This window comes from Mus musculus, chromosome 11 (genome assembly GCF_000001635.26).
Source record: "Mus musculus strain C57BL/6J chromosome 11, GRCm38.p6 C57BL/6J".
In the NCBI taxonomy this organism is placed as follows: domain Eukaryota; kingdom Metazoa; phylum Chordata; class Mammalia; order Rodentia; family Muridae; genus Mus; species Mus musculus.
Window position 1 is genome coordinate 29,492,610 of NC_000077.6, and position 22,476 is coordinate 29,515,085.

General features: G+C 35.8%; 2 protein-coding genes across 11 annotated transcripts in view; one reads left to right on the top strand and one right to left on the bottom strand.

Annotated features, from left to right (window-relative positions):
* The window catches only part of Ccdc88a (coiled coil domain containing 88A), a 137,404-nt gene extending 119,205 nt beyond the window's left edge, over window positions 1-18,199 (top strand). Inside the window, exons 24-33 of one of the 9 annotated variants that reach the window (XM_006514455.4) lie at window positions 1,091-1,183; window positions 1,270-1,484; window positions 4,734-4,817; window positions 5,800-6,003; window positions 6,726-6,797; window positions 8,367-8,447; window positions 10,774-11,042; window positions 11,243-11,702; window positions 14,516-14,614; window positions 15,086-18,199. In XM_006514455.4, the coding sequence (XP_006514518.1) occupies window positions 1,091-1,183; window positions 1,270-1,484; window positions 4,734-4,817; window positions 5,800-6,003; window positions 6,726-6,797; window positions 8,367-8,447; window positions 10,774-11,042; window positions 11,243-11,702; window positions 14,516-14,580 (1,543 nt within the window). In that variant the 3' untranslated portion in view covers window positions 14,581-14,614; window positions 15,086-18,199. Of the gene's footprint in view, window positions 1-1,090; window positions 1,184-1,269; window positions 1,485-4,733; window positions 4,818-5,799; window positions 6,004-6,725; window positions 6,798-8,366; window positions 8,448-10,773; window positions 11,043-11,242; window positions 13,526-14,515; window positions 14,615-15,085 lie in introns of those variants that run through there. The other 8 variants (XM_030245467.1, NM_176841.5, XM_017314219.2 and 5 more) reach the window with 8 other exon arrangements.
* Window positions 18,200-19,147: 948 nt separating this feature from the next.
* On the bottom strand, window positions 19,148-22,424 carry Prorsd1 (prolyl-tRNA synthetase domain containing 1). 2 transcript variants are annotated; one of them, NM_001163454.2, is made up of 3 exons: window positions 22,308-22,424; window positions 21,823-21,913; window positions 19,148-21,067 (listed from the first exon to the last, which is right to left on the bottom strand). In NM_001163454.2, the coding sequence occupies exons 1-3, from the start codon at window positions 22,389-22,391 to the stop codon at window positions 21,054-21,056; spliced, it is 189 nt and encodes a 62-aa protein (NP_001156926.1). In that variant the 5' UTR covers window positions 22,392-22,424; the 3' UTR covers window positions 19,148-21,053. The 2 variants fall into 2 exon arrangements, with proteins under 2 accessions (NP_001156926.1, NP_080741.1); NM_026465.3 differs by lacking the exon at window positions 21,823-21,913.
* Between the last annotated feature and the right edge of the window lie 52 nt (window positions 22,425-22,476).

Below are 22,476 nucleotides of genomic sequence, written 5' to 3' on the forward strand. Positions count from 1 at the left end.
GTCACACCTAGATTAATATGGCCTTTGCCTTCAAGAAGACTGTTTTTGGATGTTTAAGATAGAAATATTTTCTCTTTTATAGGTGCCTGCTATATTTCCATAGTACTTTATTTGGTTATTTTTGTTGTTTTGGTATGTAATCGTCACTTTTGTGTATATGTTCTCTTTCCTACTATATTATCAGCGAAGCAACCTAACTCTTCATTGTTGTATAAACTCCATGTCTTCCTCATTATAAGTAAACATTAATTAATTGTTGTATAAATAGTATTTTTGGCATTGAAAGCTTTTTAAAAGATCTTGTTCTATAACCTATGATGTTTCTGTATGCAATAAATACTACTAAGAACATGAAATGAATATAGAATGTGGATAATAGAATATATTCATTCATTGAGAGAGGGATGTCAGAACTAAATCTTTGTAAGTAAGTGCCTTAATTGGGGTTTTATTGCTGTAAAGAGACACCATGACCACAGCAACTGTTATAAAAGAAAACATTTAATTAGGGCTGGCTTACAATTTCAGAGGTTTAGTCCATTATCATCATGGCAGGAAGCATGGTGGCTTACAGGTAGACATGGTGCTGGAGAAGTTGAAAGCTCCACATCTTGAGATGCAAGCAGCAGGAGGAGACTTTCAACCATACTGGGTGCAGCTTTAGCATATGTGATCTCAAAGCCTGCTCCCACAGTAACACACTTCCTCCAACAAGGCCACGCCTACTTCAGCAAGGCCACACCTTCTAATAGAGCCACTCCCTGTGGGCTAAGCATTCAAACACATGAGTTTATGTGGGCCATTGCTATTCAAAGTACCACATTAAGCTTGAGTAATTCAGCCTAAAGGGAAAGAAATCTATCTTCATGAAGATGTGATTTCAAGAAGAATTGAAACTTATAAGTCCTATATCCTTTTCTTTAAGTACATTTAAAGGAGAAATATGGAAGAAGATCACTGTTACTTCTTAATTAGTTCTCATTTATCAGTAATGGTTTCTGCATTTATGTTCTGGGAAGTAAGGTAATGGTCATAAAGTCATTGGATAAAATATTACGCATATTCTAAAATGTAATTTCCATTTTTATAGTGATAAATTAAATGAATTGAGACGACAAAAAGAAAAATTAGAAGAGAAAATTATGGATCAATACAAATTTTATGACCCATCTCCTCCTAGAAGGTAACACTAATTGAATTTAAGGATCTGTTTTAAAGAATATGTTATTATTGTTGAACTTAGACTAAGAATTCTTCTAATTCTACTAGGAGAGGCAACTGGATTACTCTAAAAATGAGAAAATTGATAAAGTCAAAAAAAGATATTAATCGGGAACGTCAGAAATCTCTAACACTAACACCCACCCGCTCAGACTCCAGTGAAGGATTTCTTCAGCTGCCCCATCAAGACAGCCAAGACAGCTCTTCAGTAGGATCAAACTCTTTAGAAGATGGCCAAACCCTGGGGACCAAGAAGAGCAGCAGTGAGTGCTCTAAACAGATTATTGATTTAGATTGCTCTTTTAAAAGACAATTTCTAGTAGTCTTAGTTTGATCAATGATATTTCGTTTTAACTTTATGTTCATAATATTAATTGCAGACTACAATAGTGTATAGGTAGAGATAAGAATCATTGTGCTAGTAAGGTAAACTATTGTAAAAAGATCATTCAATTAAGAATGAGCCTTTTGCTCATATTCTTTTATAGCATAAAATTGGAACAAAGTTATATTAGGGAAGTAAAAAAAAATAAATACTAATTTGAAGAGGTATTACAGAATTATTTAAAGATAACTGAAGTCTCAAAAATTATTGCGGGATACTTGCTGACGTTTTGGTTAAAATGAAATAAAGATGGGGAAATGTAAATATATAAACTTAAGATTTAGTTTTCATTAGACTTAGAAGTCCCACAAATTGTGCCTGATACAATTTCTAGACTTACTATAATTTATACTTCACTTACTAGTATGTGTTTTAGCTAAATAGAAAGACCAAAGTAAGAGCCTGAAAAAGTATATATTTTAAGAAAAAGAGAAAACAATTCATTACTAAGCTTTTGAAGATGTCTACAAAGTTGGTTATTTGTGTTCTTATAAAGTACTTGAAAAACTATAAACTCTGATCACACCATTATCAGTGTCACTAAGTTTTAAAGACATACATGTAGCCAGATGTGGTGATGCATACCTGTAATGTCCGTGATGGGGAGAGTTCAAGGCCAGCTGGCTACATAAAACCCTCTTTCTAACAAACAAACTCCACTATTCTTTTGAAATAAAAAGTAAGCAAAGCAGCCTGTGCTTCCCTGAGGGGTTGCCTATCTATGTGGCTCTCAAAATACTCAAAAAATTGGTACAAAGTATGGCCTTGAGTGAATTATCTCTGAAAAGAGGTAGTGTTTGCTCCTGTAGCATATTTTTCACAGAACAGTTTTAGCAGCCTAGATAGTCAATAAGTACAAAAAGTACAGATGCATATACAATATACATAATAGTCTCTCGAAACAGTATAATTCTTTAGCTTCACATAGGATGATTATTATCTAGGATCTTTTTCCATCTAGCTTTGTGTCCACCTAATTGATAAATACTGATGTGGAAAGATCATCAAGTTTTCCTTTACAGGTGGCTAATAAGTCATTTGTATCTTCTACCTTTAAACACAATCTGTCATCCTATTAAGAAAATGTAAAGTGTATCCTTAATTATTTTAACTTACAGGAATATAGTTTAGACACACACATATACAGTCTTATTTTTTATGTCATTCTGTCTGTCTAAAGTGTAAGTCATTATTTCTTACTCCATCCTGGAACATTCGGGATAAAAATCAGAAGAAAACAATATTCTCTTTTCCTACAGTTGTTCAACTTTAGATTTTGTTTTTAAATAAACACAAAACTCAACAATACTAATATTACCTTGATCTAAGTATCCTTCGGGAAAAGAACATTATATGTCTCCAAACATAATTGCCGTGAGAGGAATCACATTCCTGGCAATTTTAAAATTCTTTTTTTTCTGCCCATTTTGGAAGAATGTCTGTCTGTCATGTCAGTAAAGCAGTCTTTGAAAAACAGCTGAAAACAGAAAAAGGAAAAAAAAGAAACGCATCTACATATGACATGTGCATGCTGCAACCACTCAGCTTTGTTTTAGCTCAGTGTCCATTTTACATTGTTTTGATTCATTCCTGTTTTGTCATTGAGAAGAGCTGTGTTTACCAAGCATGAAAAGATATGTCAAATTAAAAAGCTTAAATGAGTCATGACTCTTCCTTACAGAAGTCAAAAAGTGGAAAGCTATTTTAGCTTGCACATCGTTCAGTGGATACTTCCCAGTTTATCAAAACAGGAACAAAAGCGTTGATTATTTACACGCTGATGACAGTTTTCTGAGAAAGAGTTGTTAAGGTTGTGTATGTTTTCATGCCTAAATGTATGGATTTATGTTAAGTCACAGTAAGAGATAGCTTAGTTTTTGTTCTAATGATTCCTGTACTTGAGTAATAATCCTTTAATTCACAAAACAAAAATTTGTGGAGTGCTTCATTTTTTTTTGTTTACATAAACCCACCCACCCACCCTATGGGCCCTTCAAAATATGTGCCCTTATAAATTTGTTGTTTATTAGTATGTTATTTTATGTACATAAATGTTTTGCCTGTCCTTATGTCTAGTATCACATGCATGCTTGGTGCCCTCCTAAGCCAGAAGAGGGCATTGGACACCCTGGAACTAGAACTACAGACAGTTGTGAGCTGCCATGTGGGTGCTTGGAATTAAACTTGGGTCCTCTAGAACAGCCGGTGTTAAGAACTGCTGAGCCATCTCTCCTGGCCCCAAACATCTTTAAATATTATGTTTCCCTTCCATTTTGCGTTCTTTGGGGTTCATTTTTTTGTTAGCTTTCTCAGAACTTAGTGCTAACACTTATTGCTGATGTCAAACTATTCTTTTTTCCTCCTCTAAATCAACTTTTTGGAAAATGAGCCTAATATACCTGCTATTTAATCTTTAGGAAGACTTGTTGAAAGAATGTGTATTTCCACAGTGCTGCTAAACAATGCACTAGATTCTAGTTTAAATCAGTGTTTCCTTTATTGAATATTAGGAGACTAACAAAAAAATTTAAGGGTTTTTTTTTTAGTTTATTTTGCTTTAAATATCTGACCACCATAATTTTTAGTTGATATAGGTATATTACCTATATGTAAATATAGATATACACATATATATTATTAAAATTTTCCAGTGGGATATGGATTTACCTAACCTTTTTTTTAAAGAAAGCCTTTAACTTAAAATGTTTAAATACAAAACAAAACAAAAGGATGGCCTGTGAACTTTGTAGGACTCATCTCTTATAGTATAAACCACCCATAGCCTAATTTTAAAAGTTTCCTTTTACAATTTAACTAGGGAATTTGGTTTCTCCCTAAGTAATTGTAATCAGTTCCTGTTTTTATAGGACTGACCGTAGCCAGTGCTCTCAGAATACATGTTCCTCATCATTGTCTTCAGTGCTTTCCGAGTATTTACAGTACCAGGGTGCATGCTTCCTGTCTCACTGCCTTCAGCAGCATGAGGGTATTAGCCGTAATGTAGCATACATAGCTGAGACCAACATTCATTCCTGTCCTTAATTTCAACATTTAACTCCCATCTGTTCTTCTCCCTTTTTTCTTTCATTTCCCTGTTTCTGTTTTTCCTCATGCTCTGACATTAAAGTGGTTGCACTGAAAAGACTGCCCTTTTTGAGGAACAGACCGAAGGATAAAGACAAAATGAAGGCCTGCTACCGTCGTTCCATGTGTAAGACTTTATGACAGCTCAGCTTCTTTCCAATGACTACACTGGCTTCCATCACTAATTTCTCACTAACTTTCTGTGGACTGTACTAATTTCCTATTTTGCAAAGTGCAGTCTTCCTTTAATATGAGGAGCTGGAAGAATATTTTTTCAAAGAAGGCATTGAATTTGCATTATATGTATACTGCTCATACATATATATGCATATGTTTAGTAACTCATGCAATATACTTGTAAATTTCCAGTGCTTTCTTAAAACTGGAAGAAACAAACAAACTTAATTTTATATGCCATACAGATTTTCTCCCCAAAGAAGTTTACTTAAGGAAAAATATAACAAACCCTTTAGAAATAGGAACTTATTTCCTTAATGAACCTAATTAAATAAATGAATAAATAAATAAATAAATAATAAAGTGGCCTATAACCCTTGAAAATGTTTGTCATTCTTTATGTAATAAATAATCTTGGCTTTCTCTTTTGAAGTGATATGGGTAATGATATATTGTTACTTTGAGTATCTCTTTCAGGTTTTTATTTATTGGTAAATTTACTTTTTTTTAAAGATGATTTTATTCAGTAACCTGCTCTGACCAAGGACTCTCTTGTTTTCAGTAATGAAACTGTGTAAAATTGCTCTCCATCTTATTTCATTCCATTTTTGTCACCACAAAGCTGCATTTGAAGGCTTCTAATGATATTTCACACCATAGCACAAAAGCATGGCAATTGTACATAGTAAAATTCCTTTCTGTCTTTTAAAGGCAGTTGGGGCGTGGGTGTGGGAAGAGTATTGAAAATCCATCAGCCTTTGGCCTCATTTCATTCAGCTGAATGCATGTCATTACTTAAATGGCTTTATAGTTACAGTCTTGGGCCCATTTGCATTAATTCATAGACAAAACCAGATCATTTATAATACAAAATAGAAATAAGAGCCAGTCCATTAATCATGCTGATTCATTTGCTCTCATTTGCATCCCAGCCATGAATGACCTGGTGCAGTCCATGGTCCTAGCAGGAGGACAGTGGACAGGTAGTACTGAAAATTTGGAGGTCCCTGATGATATTTCAACGGGTAAAAGGAGAAAAGAATTGGGAGCTATGGCCTTCTCTACTACAGCCATCAACTTTTCAACTGTCAACTCTTCTGCAGCCTTCCGATCCAAGCAGTTGGTTAATAATAAAGGTATAGGCCGTCTGCTGTTTGCACTGTGCTGTGTAACTATTGGCAATGGGAGTTTTAATCTGACTTCCTTGTGACTTTTTTTCCCCCCACACAACCTGAAATATCAGGCCATGATATAAATTTCAGTTTAGGAAAATGTCAAGTTTTAAGATACTATGTAAATAATCATAATCTTTTCTAGGCCTCCTTGTGTAATAAACAACTTATGAACTTAAATGGAATGAAGAATATCAGATAAAGAGTGGAATAGAGGCCAGGTGGTGGTGGCGTACATCTTTAATCCCAGTGTTTAAGAGGCAGAGGCAGGCAGATCTTTGTGAGCTTGAGGCCAGCCTGATCTACCGAGTACATCCTAGGACAGCCAAGGCCACACAGAGAAACCCTGTGTCAGGGGAAAAAAAAAAAGTGGAAAAGAGGAGGGAATGGTATGTTTCTTTCTCAAAACCCCAAAGCACAACTTGAGAGCGCTACATAGAACAACACTGGTTTTTGCTTTGCTTTGCAGAGTCATGGGGGAGATTATGTCATTGCCTCTAGTGTTTTCTTAAACTTTCATCAGAACTACTATTTTTTTCTAGTTCCAGTTTCTGCCTCAGTCTATGAATACATTAAATCAAGATATACTGTGTGTGACTAAAAAAGTTTCCATATTCTGTATAAATATTTATAATGAATTGTTTTAGTACAAAATATATTTATATCCATTTTGCTATTTCATGTAGATACTACATCCTTTGAAGACATAAGTCCACAAGGTATTAGTGATGATTCTAGTACGGGATCAAGAGTTCATGGTAAGCGATGAATGTGGCATTGTTTCATTCATTCCTTCCAAACTAATACTGCAATTTTCCACTTTATATTGCTTCATTTGAGTATTCTCTTCTAACCAAGGTCATTTACAAAGTATGCCTACATCATCTTCAGGGGTAATTTTGCTGCCATTGTCATAAAAAGGTTTTAATTTTAATAGTTGCATTTCACCATTGGGTTTTATTTTAATGAAGGATGAATACTAAAAACCAAACTTTCTACAGTATAATTTTAGATTTTTTAATTCCTATTTGAAAAATCATGTTTTACCAAATGAAATTATTACTAGTAACAAATAGATAGCATGCTAAAAAAACAAACAAAAAGCTTAACTAGTAAGAAGTATCATGGAGCAGCGTTAGCTGTATGGCTTCCATAGTACAGAGAAGAATAAGACATGTGAGGCTAAATATAGATAACTCAGCAGTTATAACTCAGAGTTCATACTGCTCTTGCAGAGGACCCATGTTAGGTACCCAGCATCCATATTAATTATCTAACAAACTGCCTATAACTCTAAATTCAAGGGAACTGACACCCTCTTTTGGCCTCTACACTCACTGCTTTTCACTGCACAAACACATACATACACACATAATTTACAGGCACTTGCCCTGGAAGGAAGCTCAGCCACCAGAATTCAGCCCACAGAATCCATTCAATGTGGATGGAGAGAAAACTCCACAAAGTTGTCCTCTGGTGCACAGGCATTCAGGTACATGGTTAAAAACTATAATTTTAAAAAATGTTTTAATATACAGAATTCTAGGGACTAGAGAGATGGCTCAGCAGTTAATTTACTGCTCTCGCAAAGGGACTGAATTAATTTCTCAGCACCACATGGTGGCCTACAACCATCTACAACTCCAGTTCCAGAGGATCTAATGCCCTTTTCTGAATTCTGAGGGCATCAGGCAGTAATATGGTACATATACATACATACACACAGGCAAACATGTATACACATAAAATTAAACCTTAAATTTAATTTAAAAAATAATGTGTGGCCAGGTAGTAGTGTCTCACGCCTTTAATCCCGGCGCTTGGGAGGCAAAGGCAGGCAGATCTCTGAGTTCAAGGCCAGCCTGGTCTACAGAGTGAGTTCCAGGACAGCCAGGGCTACACAGAGAAACCCTGTCTTGAAAAATCAAATAATAGTCATAATCATAATCATGTGTGTGATGTTAACAGTGGGGCAACGATCACATTCCTACACTTTATGGTTCCTTCTGTAATCTATAGCATGTGGTGGACACTAGGTGAGCAGCCACTTCTAGAAATCATATTCAGATGGAAATATGATCTCTTTCTTCCTCCCTCTCACTATGTTCATCTCAGCTGTTTTTTCAGAGGTGCCATGCTCCAAAGTATCTTACTACACTATCTAAAAATATTTCTGCTTTCTAATATGTATGATTCACTATCTGTGAAATGCCCAGGCTGAGAAAGTATGCATGATTGTTTCCTCAAAGCATTCTGTGACCAGAATGTAAAATTCAATGCTCCCAGATGGAAGTTTCATTATACTGTCTCCTGATTTTTTCATTTAGCTTCAAGACCAGCCAGCCTTGATAGTGGCAGAACATCCACTAGCAATAGCAATAATAATGCTTCACTCCATGAAGTCAAAGGTATGCTGTAGGTACATTTATGACGTATTCCATCCAATGTCCAGTATTGTTTACAAGTAGAAAGATAGAGTGCAGCTCAGTGGTAGTGCACCTTGTTTTTAGCATGAACAAGGCCCTGCCTGAGTTTCGCTCCAGAGCCATAGAGGGAAAAGTTGTAAACGGGATGATCTGCTGATAAAGTGCAAAATCCAAACCGTCCGTGTTTGAATCATGGTTTCTGGAATGCTTGCACTTGTACATTGGGATACAGATGTATTTCAGTGTATACAAATGTAAAATCAGGAGCAGTTATTTTGGTTTCAGTTCTTCCTTTTCACGGATAAAATAAAACATAACTATCCATAGGTCCTTATTTTAAGTGACATTTTCTGCTTGACATCTATATGGCTGTCCTTAAATTTTTTCACAATGCATGTATATTGCATGTATTACCTGTATTTTAGTAATGCTGTTAGTTTACTTTGTCAGCAAAATATGTACCTCTTTTTAATATAAGAAATAATTATGTGTGTTTATGTTACATAAAAAGTATATGGATACACATATGGCTTGTATATAGAATTACCCCAAGATTGTTTTCTTTTGTGTTTCAATGTGTATTCCAATGTGAGGTTTTTAAGTAATAGCTGTAATATATTTCTCTAAAATATATTATTGCCTTTACAGACTCTGGGCTTGTTAAACACTACCATAGTTCTCTGTACTCTAAAATTGTACAACTATAATGAATGCATTTGTTCTTTGGTTTTGGATCATAACATTATTTATCTCACTCATGTTTTAATTAATTTTATAACTTTTTATTACAGTGATCTGAAATACATGATTTTGAGAGGAATTGATTTTTTTGTTTGTTTTATAAATCATCGGATTAAAAAATGTAATCTGAACCCTTAGCTAGACTAACTAGAGGGCACAGGGACAGTATCCTAATTAACAGAATCAGAAATGAAAAGGGAGACATAACAACAGAACCTGAGGAAATCTAAAACATCATCAGATCCTATTACAAAAGCCTATACTCAACAAAACTGGAAAACCTGGATGAAATGGACAATTTTCTAGACAGATACCAGGTACCAGAGTTAAATCAGGATCAGATTAACAAACTAAAAAATGTAATCTGAAGCTAATGAAAAATTCTGATTTGAAAATAAAAGAAAATCTTAGTTCTGAAAAATAACACAACTTTACACAATCCTTCTATGATCTTTTTGTTTGTTTGTTTGTTTGTTTGTTTTGAGACAGGGTTTCTCTGTATAGCCCTGGCTGTCCTGGAACTCACTCTGTAGACCAGGCTGGCCTCAAACTCAGAAATCCGCCTGCCTCTGCCTCCCAGTGCTGGGATTAAAGTCGTGCGCCACCACTGCCCAGGGATCTATTATTCTTTATGATTGAATAATTTTTTTGTCTTGAACTCTATCTACAGCTTATTATTCATAATCAGTCCTATAAAAGAATAGTGAACATTCTTAGGAACTTTGTTCTAGAATTAATATCCATTCTTTTATAAATCAACCTTAAGTAAAATTTTCAAGGTTATGTGTTAGCAATATCAGTAGTGAACATTAGAACCAGTCACATAATTCAGATACTGAGGAAAGAATAAGCCAAGCATGGTGACATATGCTTGCAATCCCAGCATTTGTTTTAGGATAGCCTGGCCTACATACTGAGATCCAAACCAGACTAGGCTATACAACGAAACCCTGTCTGAAATACTGTTTCATTTTTTTATGGGACTTGTCTAATTATTTCATGTCTCCTTTCAACTTTCCTTTTGTGTATGGTATTAAGGGTGTTTTGGGACATGTTTAAGGTTTTTTTATTTAGTATGAAATCTTTGAATAAGTAATTGAACTGAGACTCATAGAGACAGAAAATAAAGTATTTTTTGCATTTAAATGTTTGGTGTTTTAACATTCTGTAATAATTTAAAATATGTCTTTTTTTCCAAATTGTGAGTTATTTTATAGTTATTTGAGCCTGAATTGTTGTTTTTTTACTTGCTTTATTCATTCATTTAGTCTTGAATATATTGAATGACTGTTTAATGTGAAACTCTTTAGGATTTGACTTTGGTGATAAAAGTATATTTTTACTCTAATAGAACTTAAAATATTTGTTGGTTTAATAAAACCAGAAAAGCAGCTGTGGTATCCAGTTGTTATACTGAGGAACAAGTAACATAGCTTACCTAAGTATATGTAAAATGAAGTTTAAAGTCAGTGAGACTACTAATAGAGTTAGAAACCTGCTAACAAATATTACATAGTATTGTCTCATTTCTATTATTGAAGTTTCAACACACCATTTACTCCAAAAGCAGGTGCAGTTAATATCCAAAGCAGGCCACAAAGCCACAGCAGTGGAGATTTCAGTCTGCTTCATGATCATGAGACTTGGTCTAGCAGTGGTAGCAGTCCAATTCAGTATTTGAAAAGACAGACCAGGTCAAGCCCTATGCTCCAGCACAAAATATCTGAAACAATAGAGAGTCGAGCCCATCACAAGATGAAAGCTGGCTCCCCAGGAAGTGAAGTTGTTACTCTACAACAGTTTTTGGAAGAAAGCAACAAGCTTACCTCAATACAGGTTAGTTCTTTATATGGTAAACTTGATTTAAATGAGCAACACTAGTTAAATGCATTGTAACTGAACCTTAGGAGGGAAAAAAATTAAGTTATAGTGTACTAAGAGATAACACCAACTCTTTAGTGTGTAGTTCAGTTTATCAGGAGACTAAAAATGTCTATATTCTTGTCTATAATCTGCACTGTTTTGCCTTTTAACAGTTGAAGTCCTCGAGTCAAGAGAATCTTTTAGATGAAGTAATGAAAAGTTTGTCTGTGTCTTCCGACTTTCTGGGGAAAGACAAGCCAGTTAGCTGTACCCTGGCCAGGTCAGTAAGTGGAAAGACTCCAGGGGACTTCTATGATAGACGGACAACTAAGCCTGAATTTTTGAGAACTGGTCCTCAAAAGACTGAAGATGCCTACACCATCAGCTCTGCAGGGAAACCTACACCAAGCACTCAAGGAAAGATAAAACTAGTAAAAGAAACCTCTGTGTCAAGACAATCAAAAGATAGCAATCCTTATGCCACTTTACCTCGTGCAAGCAGTGTGATCTCTACTGCTGAAGGAACAACTCGAAGGACGAGCATCCATGATTTTTTGAGCAAAGACAGTAGACTGCCCGTGTCAGTCGATTCATCACCACCTACTGCTGGTAGCAGCAGCACTACAGCATCTAGTGAGTACCATTTACAGCAGTGGTCCTCTGACATGCCAACACATTCTGAAGACACATCTGAGTCCGTTTATACCCAGGCTAGAAATTCAAGTTCAGGAAGGCCATGTTTTCTAAACCAAACTTTTGCCACTGTTAAAATGTCTAATGATACATTTGGAATATCAGGTAATGATAGCCATGAGACATTTAGTGTTGTTCATTCATCTCAGCCATTTCTATCCCTGAACACAGAACTAGTTAGTAACATAAGTGGGTTACCTCCCAAGTCACCACTCACTAGAATAACTGGCCAGACCTTTGCCTCTTTGGATAAAACTGCACAGAAAGATAACAAACATTTTTCTGATAGTCAGAACCCCAGTCACAGTAAGACACAGTTCTCTGAAGATAGCGATCTTATCATTCCTGCATGCCTCTACCCTGATGACACAGACGTTGCATTATCGGTTTCAGAGGACAGCCAAATTGTTTGGTATGAATATGGTTGTATTTGATCAAAACTGCATAGTATGTTAATATTACTCATTAGGCTTATATTAAGATTGTTACAGAGTTCAGCTATATAAAAAGGCATGTATATAAACACCACACCAAAGTCTGCATGAAATAGTAATTGCATTGTGCATTTTTGCATGCCTTTTAAACCCCACCCACATTTCTTTTACATCTTTTTAATGCTTGATAAAGATGATAAAGACACTTCATGTCATGGATCATGTCCAAGTAGCTGCATGTTCTGTTATCAAGAAAACATATCCAAGTCATTGTTTGGCTGCTTCTAAAAAGCATGTTCATCGCTCTTCCTGCTGCCTGCTCCCCAGCCCTCTCCTTTGCTTCCTGAATGTGCACTTCATGCTGCACATGCACAGCATTCATAAGAAAATGTTTTTGAAATGGTATTTTTTTGTCACTTAATCATGTTATCTTTCCTGTTCTCTTTTCAAAGAAATAGTTAATAGTTCATCTTTATTTGAACTAATGCTTGCACTTATAAAACATTGTTCAAATTTAAAATACTGTTTATTCATAAATGTGTTATTCCTGGAGTTTTCTATCAAATTTAAATGTAACTTACACAGTGAGTAGGCATGTTTGTATTACAGTTCCCTTCTTGGTGCTGTTCCTTTCCCGATAAATGCAATAGCTTAACTACTTCCCCTTTATTTTTTTGGTATCCTTAACACAAATTTTTCCAGTTTTTTTTTTAAACATATGAGTCAAAGAGAAATAAACCAAGTTACTTATTACCTTGGGAATTTGTATTTTTACTTCAATTCAGAAGAATAGCAAGGTTTTTAAATGATGAAAAAAATTAACTTCTGTCATTAATTTATTACTAAATGTAAATCCTTAATGCAAACTTTTTAAAAATTAATACATTGCGCTAGAGTATAAAATTAGAACTTGTGAGCATAAAAATGAAAAATACACTATGTAGTCTTTATTCTAAAATCTGTTGTATTAAAAACATAGTCTTGCCTGGTGTATGCCTTTAACCCTGGCAGTTTGGGAGGCAGAGGTGAGTGGTTCTCTGAGTTCCAGGCCAGCCAGCGCTGTGAACTGGGACCCCGTCTCAAAAAGTTCAAACAAAAAGAAAACAAAACAAGCAAAAATAGAAAAATAGTCTTTAGCTCCCCACGCTCTCAAACAGTACACACACACAAACGCACACACACACACACACACACACACACACACGACAAAGATACTATCCATAAACATGGACTCCAATGTCATATAGTTTTCAATTATCTTTCTGTGTTCATGTCAATCTACACCAAATCAGCTTTAATTCCTCAGCATTAAAAAAATCTATAATCTTATTTCTGCAGGATATTTAGCTGTTTCAGGAATGTTTTAATAATTTTGATTCAGCCTAAATATTACTGATAAAACTCCGCCTTAGGTAGGTGCCATAAGAAGCTCTATGAGTGAAGGGATTAGTGCTTGTGTACTTAACCTCGCTGAGCTGTCATTAATACCAGACAAAAGGGAAAATCTTCAGTCTTTGCCTGACTAAAAATCTCTCCCCTGGTACATTCCCAGGATCACCTTACAGATAGATCCCTTTTGTTTATATTGCTGACCATATGTTTCTTTCCTTACAGCTATTCTTAAAATAGTTCTGAGACAAGTGATCAGATGAACCCAAGCGGTATTTTACATATTTTAGTACCACCTAATAGGCTTACTGCATGAATATATCATTACCTTATACTATGAATTTTTTGTCTAGTCAGTCTTAATACTTCAGACATTTTTGTGCTGTTTTCCCTTTTGTTCATAGCCTACTAATAAATGGTAAGCTGAGACTGATGCAGCACAAAGACAGAAATGCTTTACTTAGCTTTGGACATCATGAAACAAACCTTATACTTTCTACACTTAAAAAATGTTGCTAATTTTGTTAATTTAAAGTATATTTTAAATTATGTGTTTTATAAAAGCTATATTGTCTTATTTTATGAAAACAGACTTACAGAAGTATTCTGTCTCTAATGTCTAAAGGATACATTGCATGTAAGAGAGGTAAATACTATGTCCATATTTCCTGTGGGCTAAGATTGTAGTGTAGAATTCTTCCAAATACAGCACATACTATGGAGTCAAAGTTTCCTCAAACACCACTAATACTATGTTGCTTATGACTTTAAAATATAAAAAAATAGGTTCCATGTAAAACGTCTGTCAGATTAATTTTCCACGTTTCAAATTCCTTTGTTCAACTCAGCTTTAAGAGCTTTTTAGTTTATCTTCATGAATTTTGTTACTAAACTTTTGAGTAAATAACATGAACTACTTTTCTCCCACAGATGTGAACAAAGTACAAGAGAGCAGAAATTCAAAAAGCAGGTCTAGGGAGCAACAAAGCTCCTAATTCAGTGACCCACTGCATGACATGTGGGCCTGGGGTGAGTTTGCTGCTTGAACCCTAAGTGAGACGAGTCTCATCTGTACAGACTAACAGAATTAAGTATAACGAGTGCACATGGCACTAACAGTTACATTTCGCTTGCTGGACTCACTGACTTTCCTTCCTGCTTAATTAGTAAAGAGTAGTTGACTACCATAGGTTTTTGCCTGTCTAATTGGGTAGCAAGCCTTTAAAAAGTATTTTCTCTCAATTGAAATGTAATTTTAGCAGTGAGTAATCTAAAATATTTCATGCGGTTACAACCTCTAAGTAACTGGTAAGAATGCACTAAATACCTGTCTTACAAAGAACAGCTCAGACGTTCCCTCTGGCTTTCTGTCACTCTCATTTCCATATAAACACCTGTGCATGTTGTTCTTGCCGTAGCTTCCCTGTAGTTTATATTCCTCTTATCTTCAAGCTATTCTTACATTTTCTTTCTTCTTTTCTGTCTTTCAACAAAATACAGAGAGAAAAGTGTCCTTCAGTTTCTCAGTGTGAAGACTTTATTTCTGAAGTAACAAGACACCTAGCAACTATAGGAACTATTAAAAACAGTAAGGAGATTTTAACACATCCCTTCGTGATTAGAGCAGGGAAGAGATATAAACTTCATTCTTCCTTGAATCAAGGAGCACTACTGGATTCAGCTGCCAAAAGTTTTAGAAGGTTTTAGGACACTGTACAGTGCACTAAGCTCTACTGAATAAAGGACATTCTCTCACTAAGGACCGAGTGTTTAAGGTCAAGTATTCTAAGGAACAGCCTACTTCTTTCAACATTTGTTTATTAATTTATCCATTTTTGCTTACTGCTTCTAAGTATTATCCAAAAACTAGTCATTTATATTTAGTTGTACAAATCTAAATTAAGTGTTGTAGTATTTTGTGGAATGTACTATATATCAAGATACAGAGGAAATTGTTCTGGCATGTCAGCCTTTTTTCTTTCATTAGCAGAGTGCATGTGTTGGTACGCTGGTTATTGTTTTTGTTTCTAGAGCCAATTGTTTGGATGCACTGCAAAGGAAGTGCAGCTCATAAGATATGCAGTAATTTCCATAATGAAATACAAGAGTGATAAAAATTATATATTAATCTTACCACTTTCCCTGATAAGCTGCACTAGGTATTCACAAATGGATCCAAGATAAAATCATTTTTCTGAAACTTTTTTTAGTGAGATGGTTTTCCAGCAAATAGCATTTACAAGATAAAGTGATTATGTTTTTAACTCATTTCCCTTCTTTGGTATTGGGTTATGTGTGTGTGTTTTTTTACGTGAGAGCTGATTATTGCTTAAGAAGTTTTCTTATGGCAAAATAATGTAAATAATTTCTATGACCTACATTTTTTCAGAAACTCATTTACTATTACGGTTGTCATTTATTACTAAGAATTTTTCTGTTTTTGTCCTTTATAATATTATATTAAACTTAATAACTATTATAGGTAATCTTGAAATATTTGTATGTGTTTGTTACCTTAAACATTTGAAAGAAGCACAAAAAAGTAGATTTAGTTATCCCAGAGAAACACCAATTTTTTAGTAGTAGCAATTTTATATCACAGTTTTATTTTCTTATGAAGTCAAAAAAAAACCACATTGCTACTCATTAAGGCAAGTTCATTATTTAACATAAAAACCAGAATAATCTTTTGAAATGAAAAAAAAAGTACTATTTTTATTTTAACAGTATACTTCTTAAGCTCTTATTACCAGCTCTAGAGAATTTTTTGGAATAATTATGCATTCCCTAATGTGTGCTTTACAAACTGTGTATCATCATAACCCAGTAGCCGTGACAGAAATCTCTTTTCTTTGCACCCCCATCCTCCTCTTTTTGTTTCTCTCTCGCCCCCACTCTCTGTAATAGTCACTAGCAGGTTGTGTTTATAGCAACCATTGGAAAGACCGTCAATAAAAACGACAAAAAACATTTAGTTGTTCAGAAATTGAAAGTTAGAGAACTTGGATTTATTTAACTCAGTGCTGCCAGAAAATAATGCTATAAAATTAAATTACTTTAAAACTCTTGAATGAAAGGTGCTATTTAAATGTAAATACTAAGGGTTTACTGAAACACGATACACATACTAAAAATCTATTCTCTAGACTTTGAAATCTTCTTTGTGACTCCTTAGATTCAAGTCTCAAATTGGTAAATGGGTATCATGGAAGTCTAGAGACAGTTGCATGTAAAAAAAAAAAAAAAAACTGTAAATTCACTGTTGGTTGAGAAGTTGAAAATGAGTGTAGAATTATGTTTTAGCTTAATATATAAGAGAATAAGTTAGGTTTATATTAACTAGCATCCAATTTGCACAATTAGCACACATCCCAGGACAGTTAATGAATGAGTGTGAGGTGACCTAATGAGGGTAAAGCAGTTTGAACCTGCTGAGGTAATCAGCACATCAGCTAGAAATACTGTAATGTATTAACTTGGAGTAGGCCAACCCTGAGGAGAAAAAAAGAGAAAACTAAGAGAATACAATGAGACTAGTGCATTATTCTCAATTATATTAATTGCCTTCCTCATAGCAATTCAACAAAGGACTAGCCGATAACTCCATGATTTTTTTTTCTTTGAAATCTACTTCAGAAGCAGACTTTGTAGGAATCTAAGCCAAATGGAAATTAATCCAAACCATTTTTCTAACCAAGCCTACACCCAACTATCTGGTGCTATTCCTAAACCTCCATGAACACTTTAAAAATGAGAATAACAGCATCTGCCCAGAGCTCTAATAACATGCCTCCTAGCTGGCCATGGAAATGTTTTGGTTCAAGGTTTTCTGAGTTGGTGGTTACCAAAGAGTTCACGAGACAGGTTCATGTGAAGCACCTTTCATGCAAGGCATGTTAAAAGCCTATTTAAAAATCACTGTGCACATTACAGAATTGTAACCACCTCACAAATGGATTACTACAGCCTGAACTGTCTTAACACTTTATGTCAGGAAGTAAAATCAATACTGTACCAAATCTGGAATTGTGATGGGGAATTATGCATTCTAAATTACTTTTGTACTTTAAGTTACTTTTTATGAAAAAAAGTGAATTGTCTTTCTTTTCAGCTATTTGTCCTGAGATGTATTTTTTTTCTTTGAGTCTTGAATATGAATAGTACAAAAAGAGCCCATTTTATAATTATAAATCTTGATATACAGGTTAAGCTATTTGGACAATGAAAACGCCTTAAATGGAATGCTTAATGGGTAATGTTGCACTTATAACATCCTCTGACAAAATCTGATTTTAAATTGTCTTTTTTATTTCTACTAGTTTTGTTTTCAATGTTTGCCATTGTACTCACAGCTGTTATTAAATACCAAATCAAATAATATAAAAAGCTGTAACATTTCCTTTAAAATTAATGCTAATAAGGGAGGTAGAGTTGAATAACAAAACAACTTTCCTCGGTGGCACCTGATGTCTGTCACAGGAGTCCATGCACGACAAGATACCATTGTTTGAGATGGTTTTTATAGTCACTTTCTTTTTCTTTAATTCTCCTTAAAAGTATTTATGTTGGACTAACTGATATAAAAAGAAATAAAAACAAAAGGTAATTTTTTAACAAATTGTTACAGTCATTTTAAAATTGTATGTTGGCCAAGTGTTACTTTTTCCCTGGAGAACTGTTTTGGGGCTTCATAGACTTTATCCTAATCATTTTGGTCATTAAGATGTTTGGGTAGAGAGTCAGTTCTGTCAATCCTAAAATAAGTTTAAGTATGTTTACTAAGAGAAAGCTTAAATTATAAAGTAGATACAGTGATAATAACAATGGTAGCTAATAATAAAATAGAACTATAACAATAGTTTGTTGTTTCGGGGGTGGTAGGAAGGGGGTACTACTGGAGATTTTACTCAGGGCCTTAAGCGTGGTACGCTGGCACTTTACTTAGCTGTAGTCCCAGCTCCTTTCTCAGTACTTCTTCTTGTGCTCTATGCATTCTTCTTGTGATGTGAGATAAAATAACTAGGTGATGAACTGAGTGCAGTGATAGAGGAAATATATTAAGCTAGTCGATAGGGGTTGTCTGAACACCAGTGCTGAGACACCACATTCACTGCCACAAGTTTGGTAACCACGGGGACTAAGTGACCAACAGGTAGGTAGAATATATGCTATGGATATGCCAGACAGTCATTCAGTGATAACATCTCCTGCTACTGAAACAGGCATGTCGTTTAAAGCTTATGAATTTTGGAATTTCTCATGTAATAATTTTGGTTCATTTAACCACAGGTTACTGGAACTTCGGGAATTAAAACTCCTAAGAATGTGATAGGCTGCAAAAATTGTTGTCTTTGTGGGGCTGGAGTATTGGTTCGGTGGTTCAGCACTGGCTGCTCTTTCAGAGGAGCCAGGTTCCATCTCCAGCACTGTCCATGCTGCAGTTCATGACTGTCTGTAACCTCTAGCTCCAGGGTAGCTAGTGCCTTCTCCTGGCCTCCATGGGCAATGGACACAGGTTACAGATCTACATGTAGGCAAAACAAAAATAAACCCCAAAAAATTCATTCAGTCTTTTATTTTTACTTAGTAACTCGAGGCATCTTACCATATCATTCTTCTGGAGCCTGTTTTCACTATCAACATGATATCCAAGGTCTACAAATTCTGATTCAGGTCCTTCGTTTTATGTTCATAAGAACTTAGAACTACTTGTTTATGTTAGAGATTGAGTGCAGAGCAGGTAAAACAAGCATGGAACCTCTGGGGCAAAGGCAATCATTAGTTTCATTTTGCCTTTCAGTAACACAAGTTGGTACAAATTAGTTTCTCTACTAGATGAAAAGTATTTCTCAAAGCTTGAACAGGAAAATACAGTTCTTTTAGAAATATCCTAGTTAACTGGAATGGAGATAATGGCAAGAGCAATTTCTATATTCTAGCCTATGTCAGATCCTCAATGAATAAAGAGTTGACTAAATTGTTCCTAGATTTAATACTTCAGCTGCCATAATTGAAAGGAAATTATATTAACATTTTCTAAAGGAATATAACCTAGGGTATTTGGAACAATGTCTCTTTTACATGTTGGAGATTCTGAGAACCTAGTAGGTTCAGTGTGCCTGGAGGATTCTTGAAGAGCCTCTGGTCTTCAGGCTGTGTGGGCATGTGTCAATAAAGGATGGTAGTAGCAGCAGTAGGACTCACCAGCAAGAAGCAATGAAGGCACAAAAGCAACACAGCTCTTTCCTGGAACTTCATCCAAGCTGCTGTCAAAATTCTGCCCACTGTGGAGTCTTCCTCATTTAGTCCTGCCTAGAAATGTCCTCACAGATCTGCTCAGGGGAGTATTTTGTTCTGGATCAAATCAAGTTCCCAACCAGGACTCACCATAACAAAGATGAATAAATTTATCATAAAATAGGATAGTAAGTTAGGGTAGAGGACAAAGGGAACTGCCTCTCTGTCATCTGAACCAGTTCTGATGCTATATTTTGCAGCCGAGTTTTAAGATATAAATTTAATACTTTAGTGGAAACAATTTTCTACTTCTAGTTTTTCTACATTGAATTTAATAAGCCAGTTGTAATGGTACCTGACTGTACCATTACATGCAGACAAAATGCTCATACACATAAATATCTTTAAGGTAAATAATAGTCTCCAAATTAAAGACACAAGAAATAAAAACAGCTGTCAGAATGAGTTTATTATGAATATTAACCAAATTGACTTTTGTTTGACATAGCAGCTGACTATTAGATGTTAGCTGGCCTAGAACTCAGAGATCAGCCTGCTCTGCCTAAAGTGCTAGGCAAATAGCATATGCCACCACACCTGGCTCCCAATCTTTTTTTTTTTTTAAGATTTATTTATTTATTTATTTATTGTATAGGAGTATACTGTAGCTATCTTCAGACACACCAGAAGAGGGCATCAGATCCGTTACAGATGGTTGTGAGCCACCATGTGGTTGCTGGGAATTGAACTCAGGATCTCTGCAAGTGCAGTCAGTGCTCTTAACCGCTGAGCCATCTCTCCAGCCCTCCCAATCATTTTTTAATCAAAGTTTAGAATTATGGGATCATGTCCTGTAGCCTTCACAAATATGAGAAAGTCTTCAGGACTTAACCCCATTGTTGCAGCATTAGTCATTGGGTGAAAGTACACTTTCTCATGTCCACCTTCCAGAAAAGCTGAATCCAAGACAAATTTAACATCTCCATCATCGCAGAAGAGTGACAAAGGTGTGGCACAGCCTTGACCAACTTTCAGTTTTTCTAGCATGGCTGTTTCATCAGCAAACCGAAGATTTCCACTCCCAACTCCTAACTGCTTGCCAAGATCATTTAAATTGATTTGTCTATCATGAAGAACTGTGACTAACCAATAGTTTTTCTTCTTTTTGTCTTTAAGAAATAAGTTCTTACTATGTGCTCCTTTCAGATGTTGAATATGAGGCATCATTTCTTCAATTGTAAACACCTGCAAAATATGCAAAAGAAAAAACACTGTAAATTGCACACATACATATCCACGGTTGTACATATTTTTCATGGTGGATGCTCTGAATTTAACTGGTATTCGTTATAAATGTTTTGATAGGGGTTGGGCCTTTTGGTGCTGAGGATAGGACCCAGAGTGCTATGCTTGCTAGGCAGGCACAATATCTCTGAACTAAAAACCTCAGCCTCCAAATACTTTAAAGGCCTGGTACCTGGAGTACTGGTACTTAGAGCTGAGGCCGAGATCAAGAATTCAAGAGTGCAGCAAAATCCTGGTTGGGGTTCAGGGGGAGCCTTAATCATCACAGTTGCAGACCTCAAGACCTCAGTTTTTGTTGGGCCAGTTTTCTATCCCAGTGGCTAACAAAGCCATCAGGTGCCTGAGACGCTTATAACTTTTGAACTTTGGCGTAAAATTTGATGACAGTCCTTAATATTTATCTCCAGAGTCCCAGACATTCACTACAAGGGCATCGATGAAGAACATAAGACCCCAGGTTAGTACATAAAGAACATTTTTTTAATGTTACAAGTACCAGTACTCCAGGGCCTTAAAGTATTTGGAGGCTGGGAATGTACACAGAATGTGACCTTTGTAAAAATGGGAAATAGTAAATATTAAGACAGGTGTTTTCTATCATAAAATGTGTCGTGCAAGCCTTACCAACCCTCATAATAGTTTCCACAAAAATTGTACATCTCCAGTGTAGGTCATGTTAAAATTAAGGTACGTACTTTTGTTTGTGGCACAAGCGGGAGCGGGCCAAAAGAGGAACTGTAGTTTTAAACAGCTCTCAGTGTGAGTGCTGAAATAAATTCGTGTCATCTGCAAGAGAAGTACGTGCTCTTAACCGCGAAAACAATTCTCCAGACTCAGGGGTTATATACTTTTTGTAATTATTTGGGAAATGATCCTTGCCGTGCTGCAGTGGTAACGACTGTCCAAAGAAGTAAAAAACCAAGCCACCTCAATGGCCTGCTGTGCCTTTGGTACCAGATACAGCCTAGGCGATTCTATAGGGTTGCCACTTATGTAGTGCCTTGTTCCTTAGTTATCTACATAACGTATCAGCTATCCAACCGGCTTTTAAGTCACGTCAGTCATCCCAGGACAAGTTTCCTCACGGTTGCCGCAGTTTTAAATAAACTTATAAGCCTCTGCTTGGACCCAATAAACACTCGCCCGAAGACCCTCTGCCTTCCTGGGGCCGCAGTCTCACCTCGGGATGCTCCACGACCTCCGTGCGAATGGCGAGGGCGCCGAGCCTCTGTTCTAACTCAGCCCGCAGCTCCGAGCCTGCCATTTTCCCCTCTACGTGGGCAGGCTTACCGGAAGTGCCACGGCTTCGGGGGCGTGGTGATGGCTGCTTGCTCCGCCCTGGCATGGCT

Bases quoted from the DNA above. Each gene is read 5' to 3' on its own strand.
- Prorsd1 (NM_026465.3), bottom strand. From the start codon at position 22,391: ATGGCAGGCTCGGAGCTGCGGGCTGAGTTAGAACAGAGGCTCGGCGCC. The intron at 21,068-22,307 runs GTGAGACTGCGG...CATATTTTGCAG, and splicing joins AGGTCGTGGAGCATCCCGAG to GTGTTTACAATTGAAGAAAT.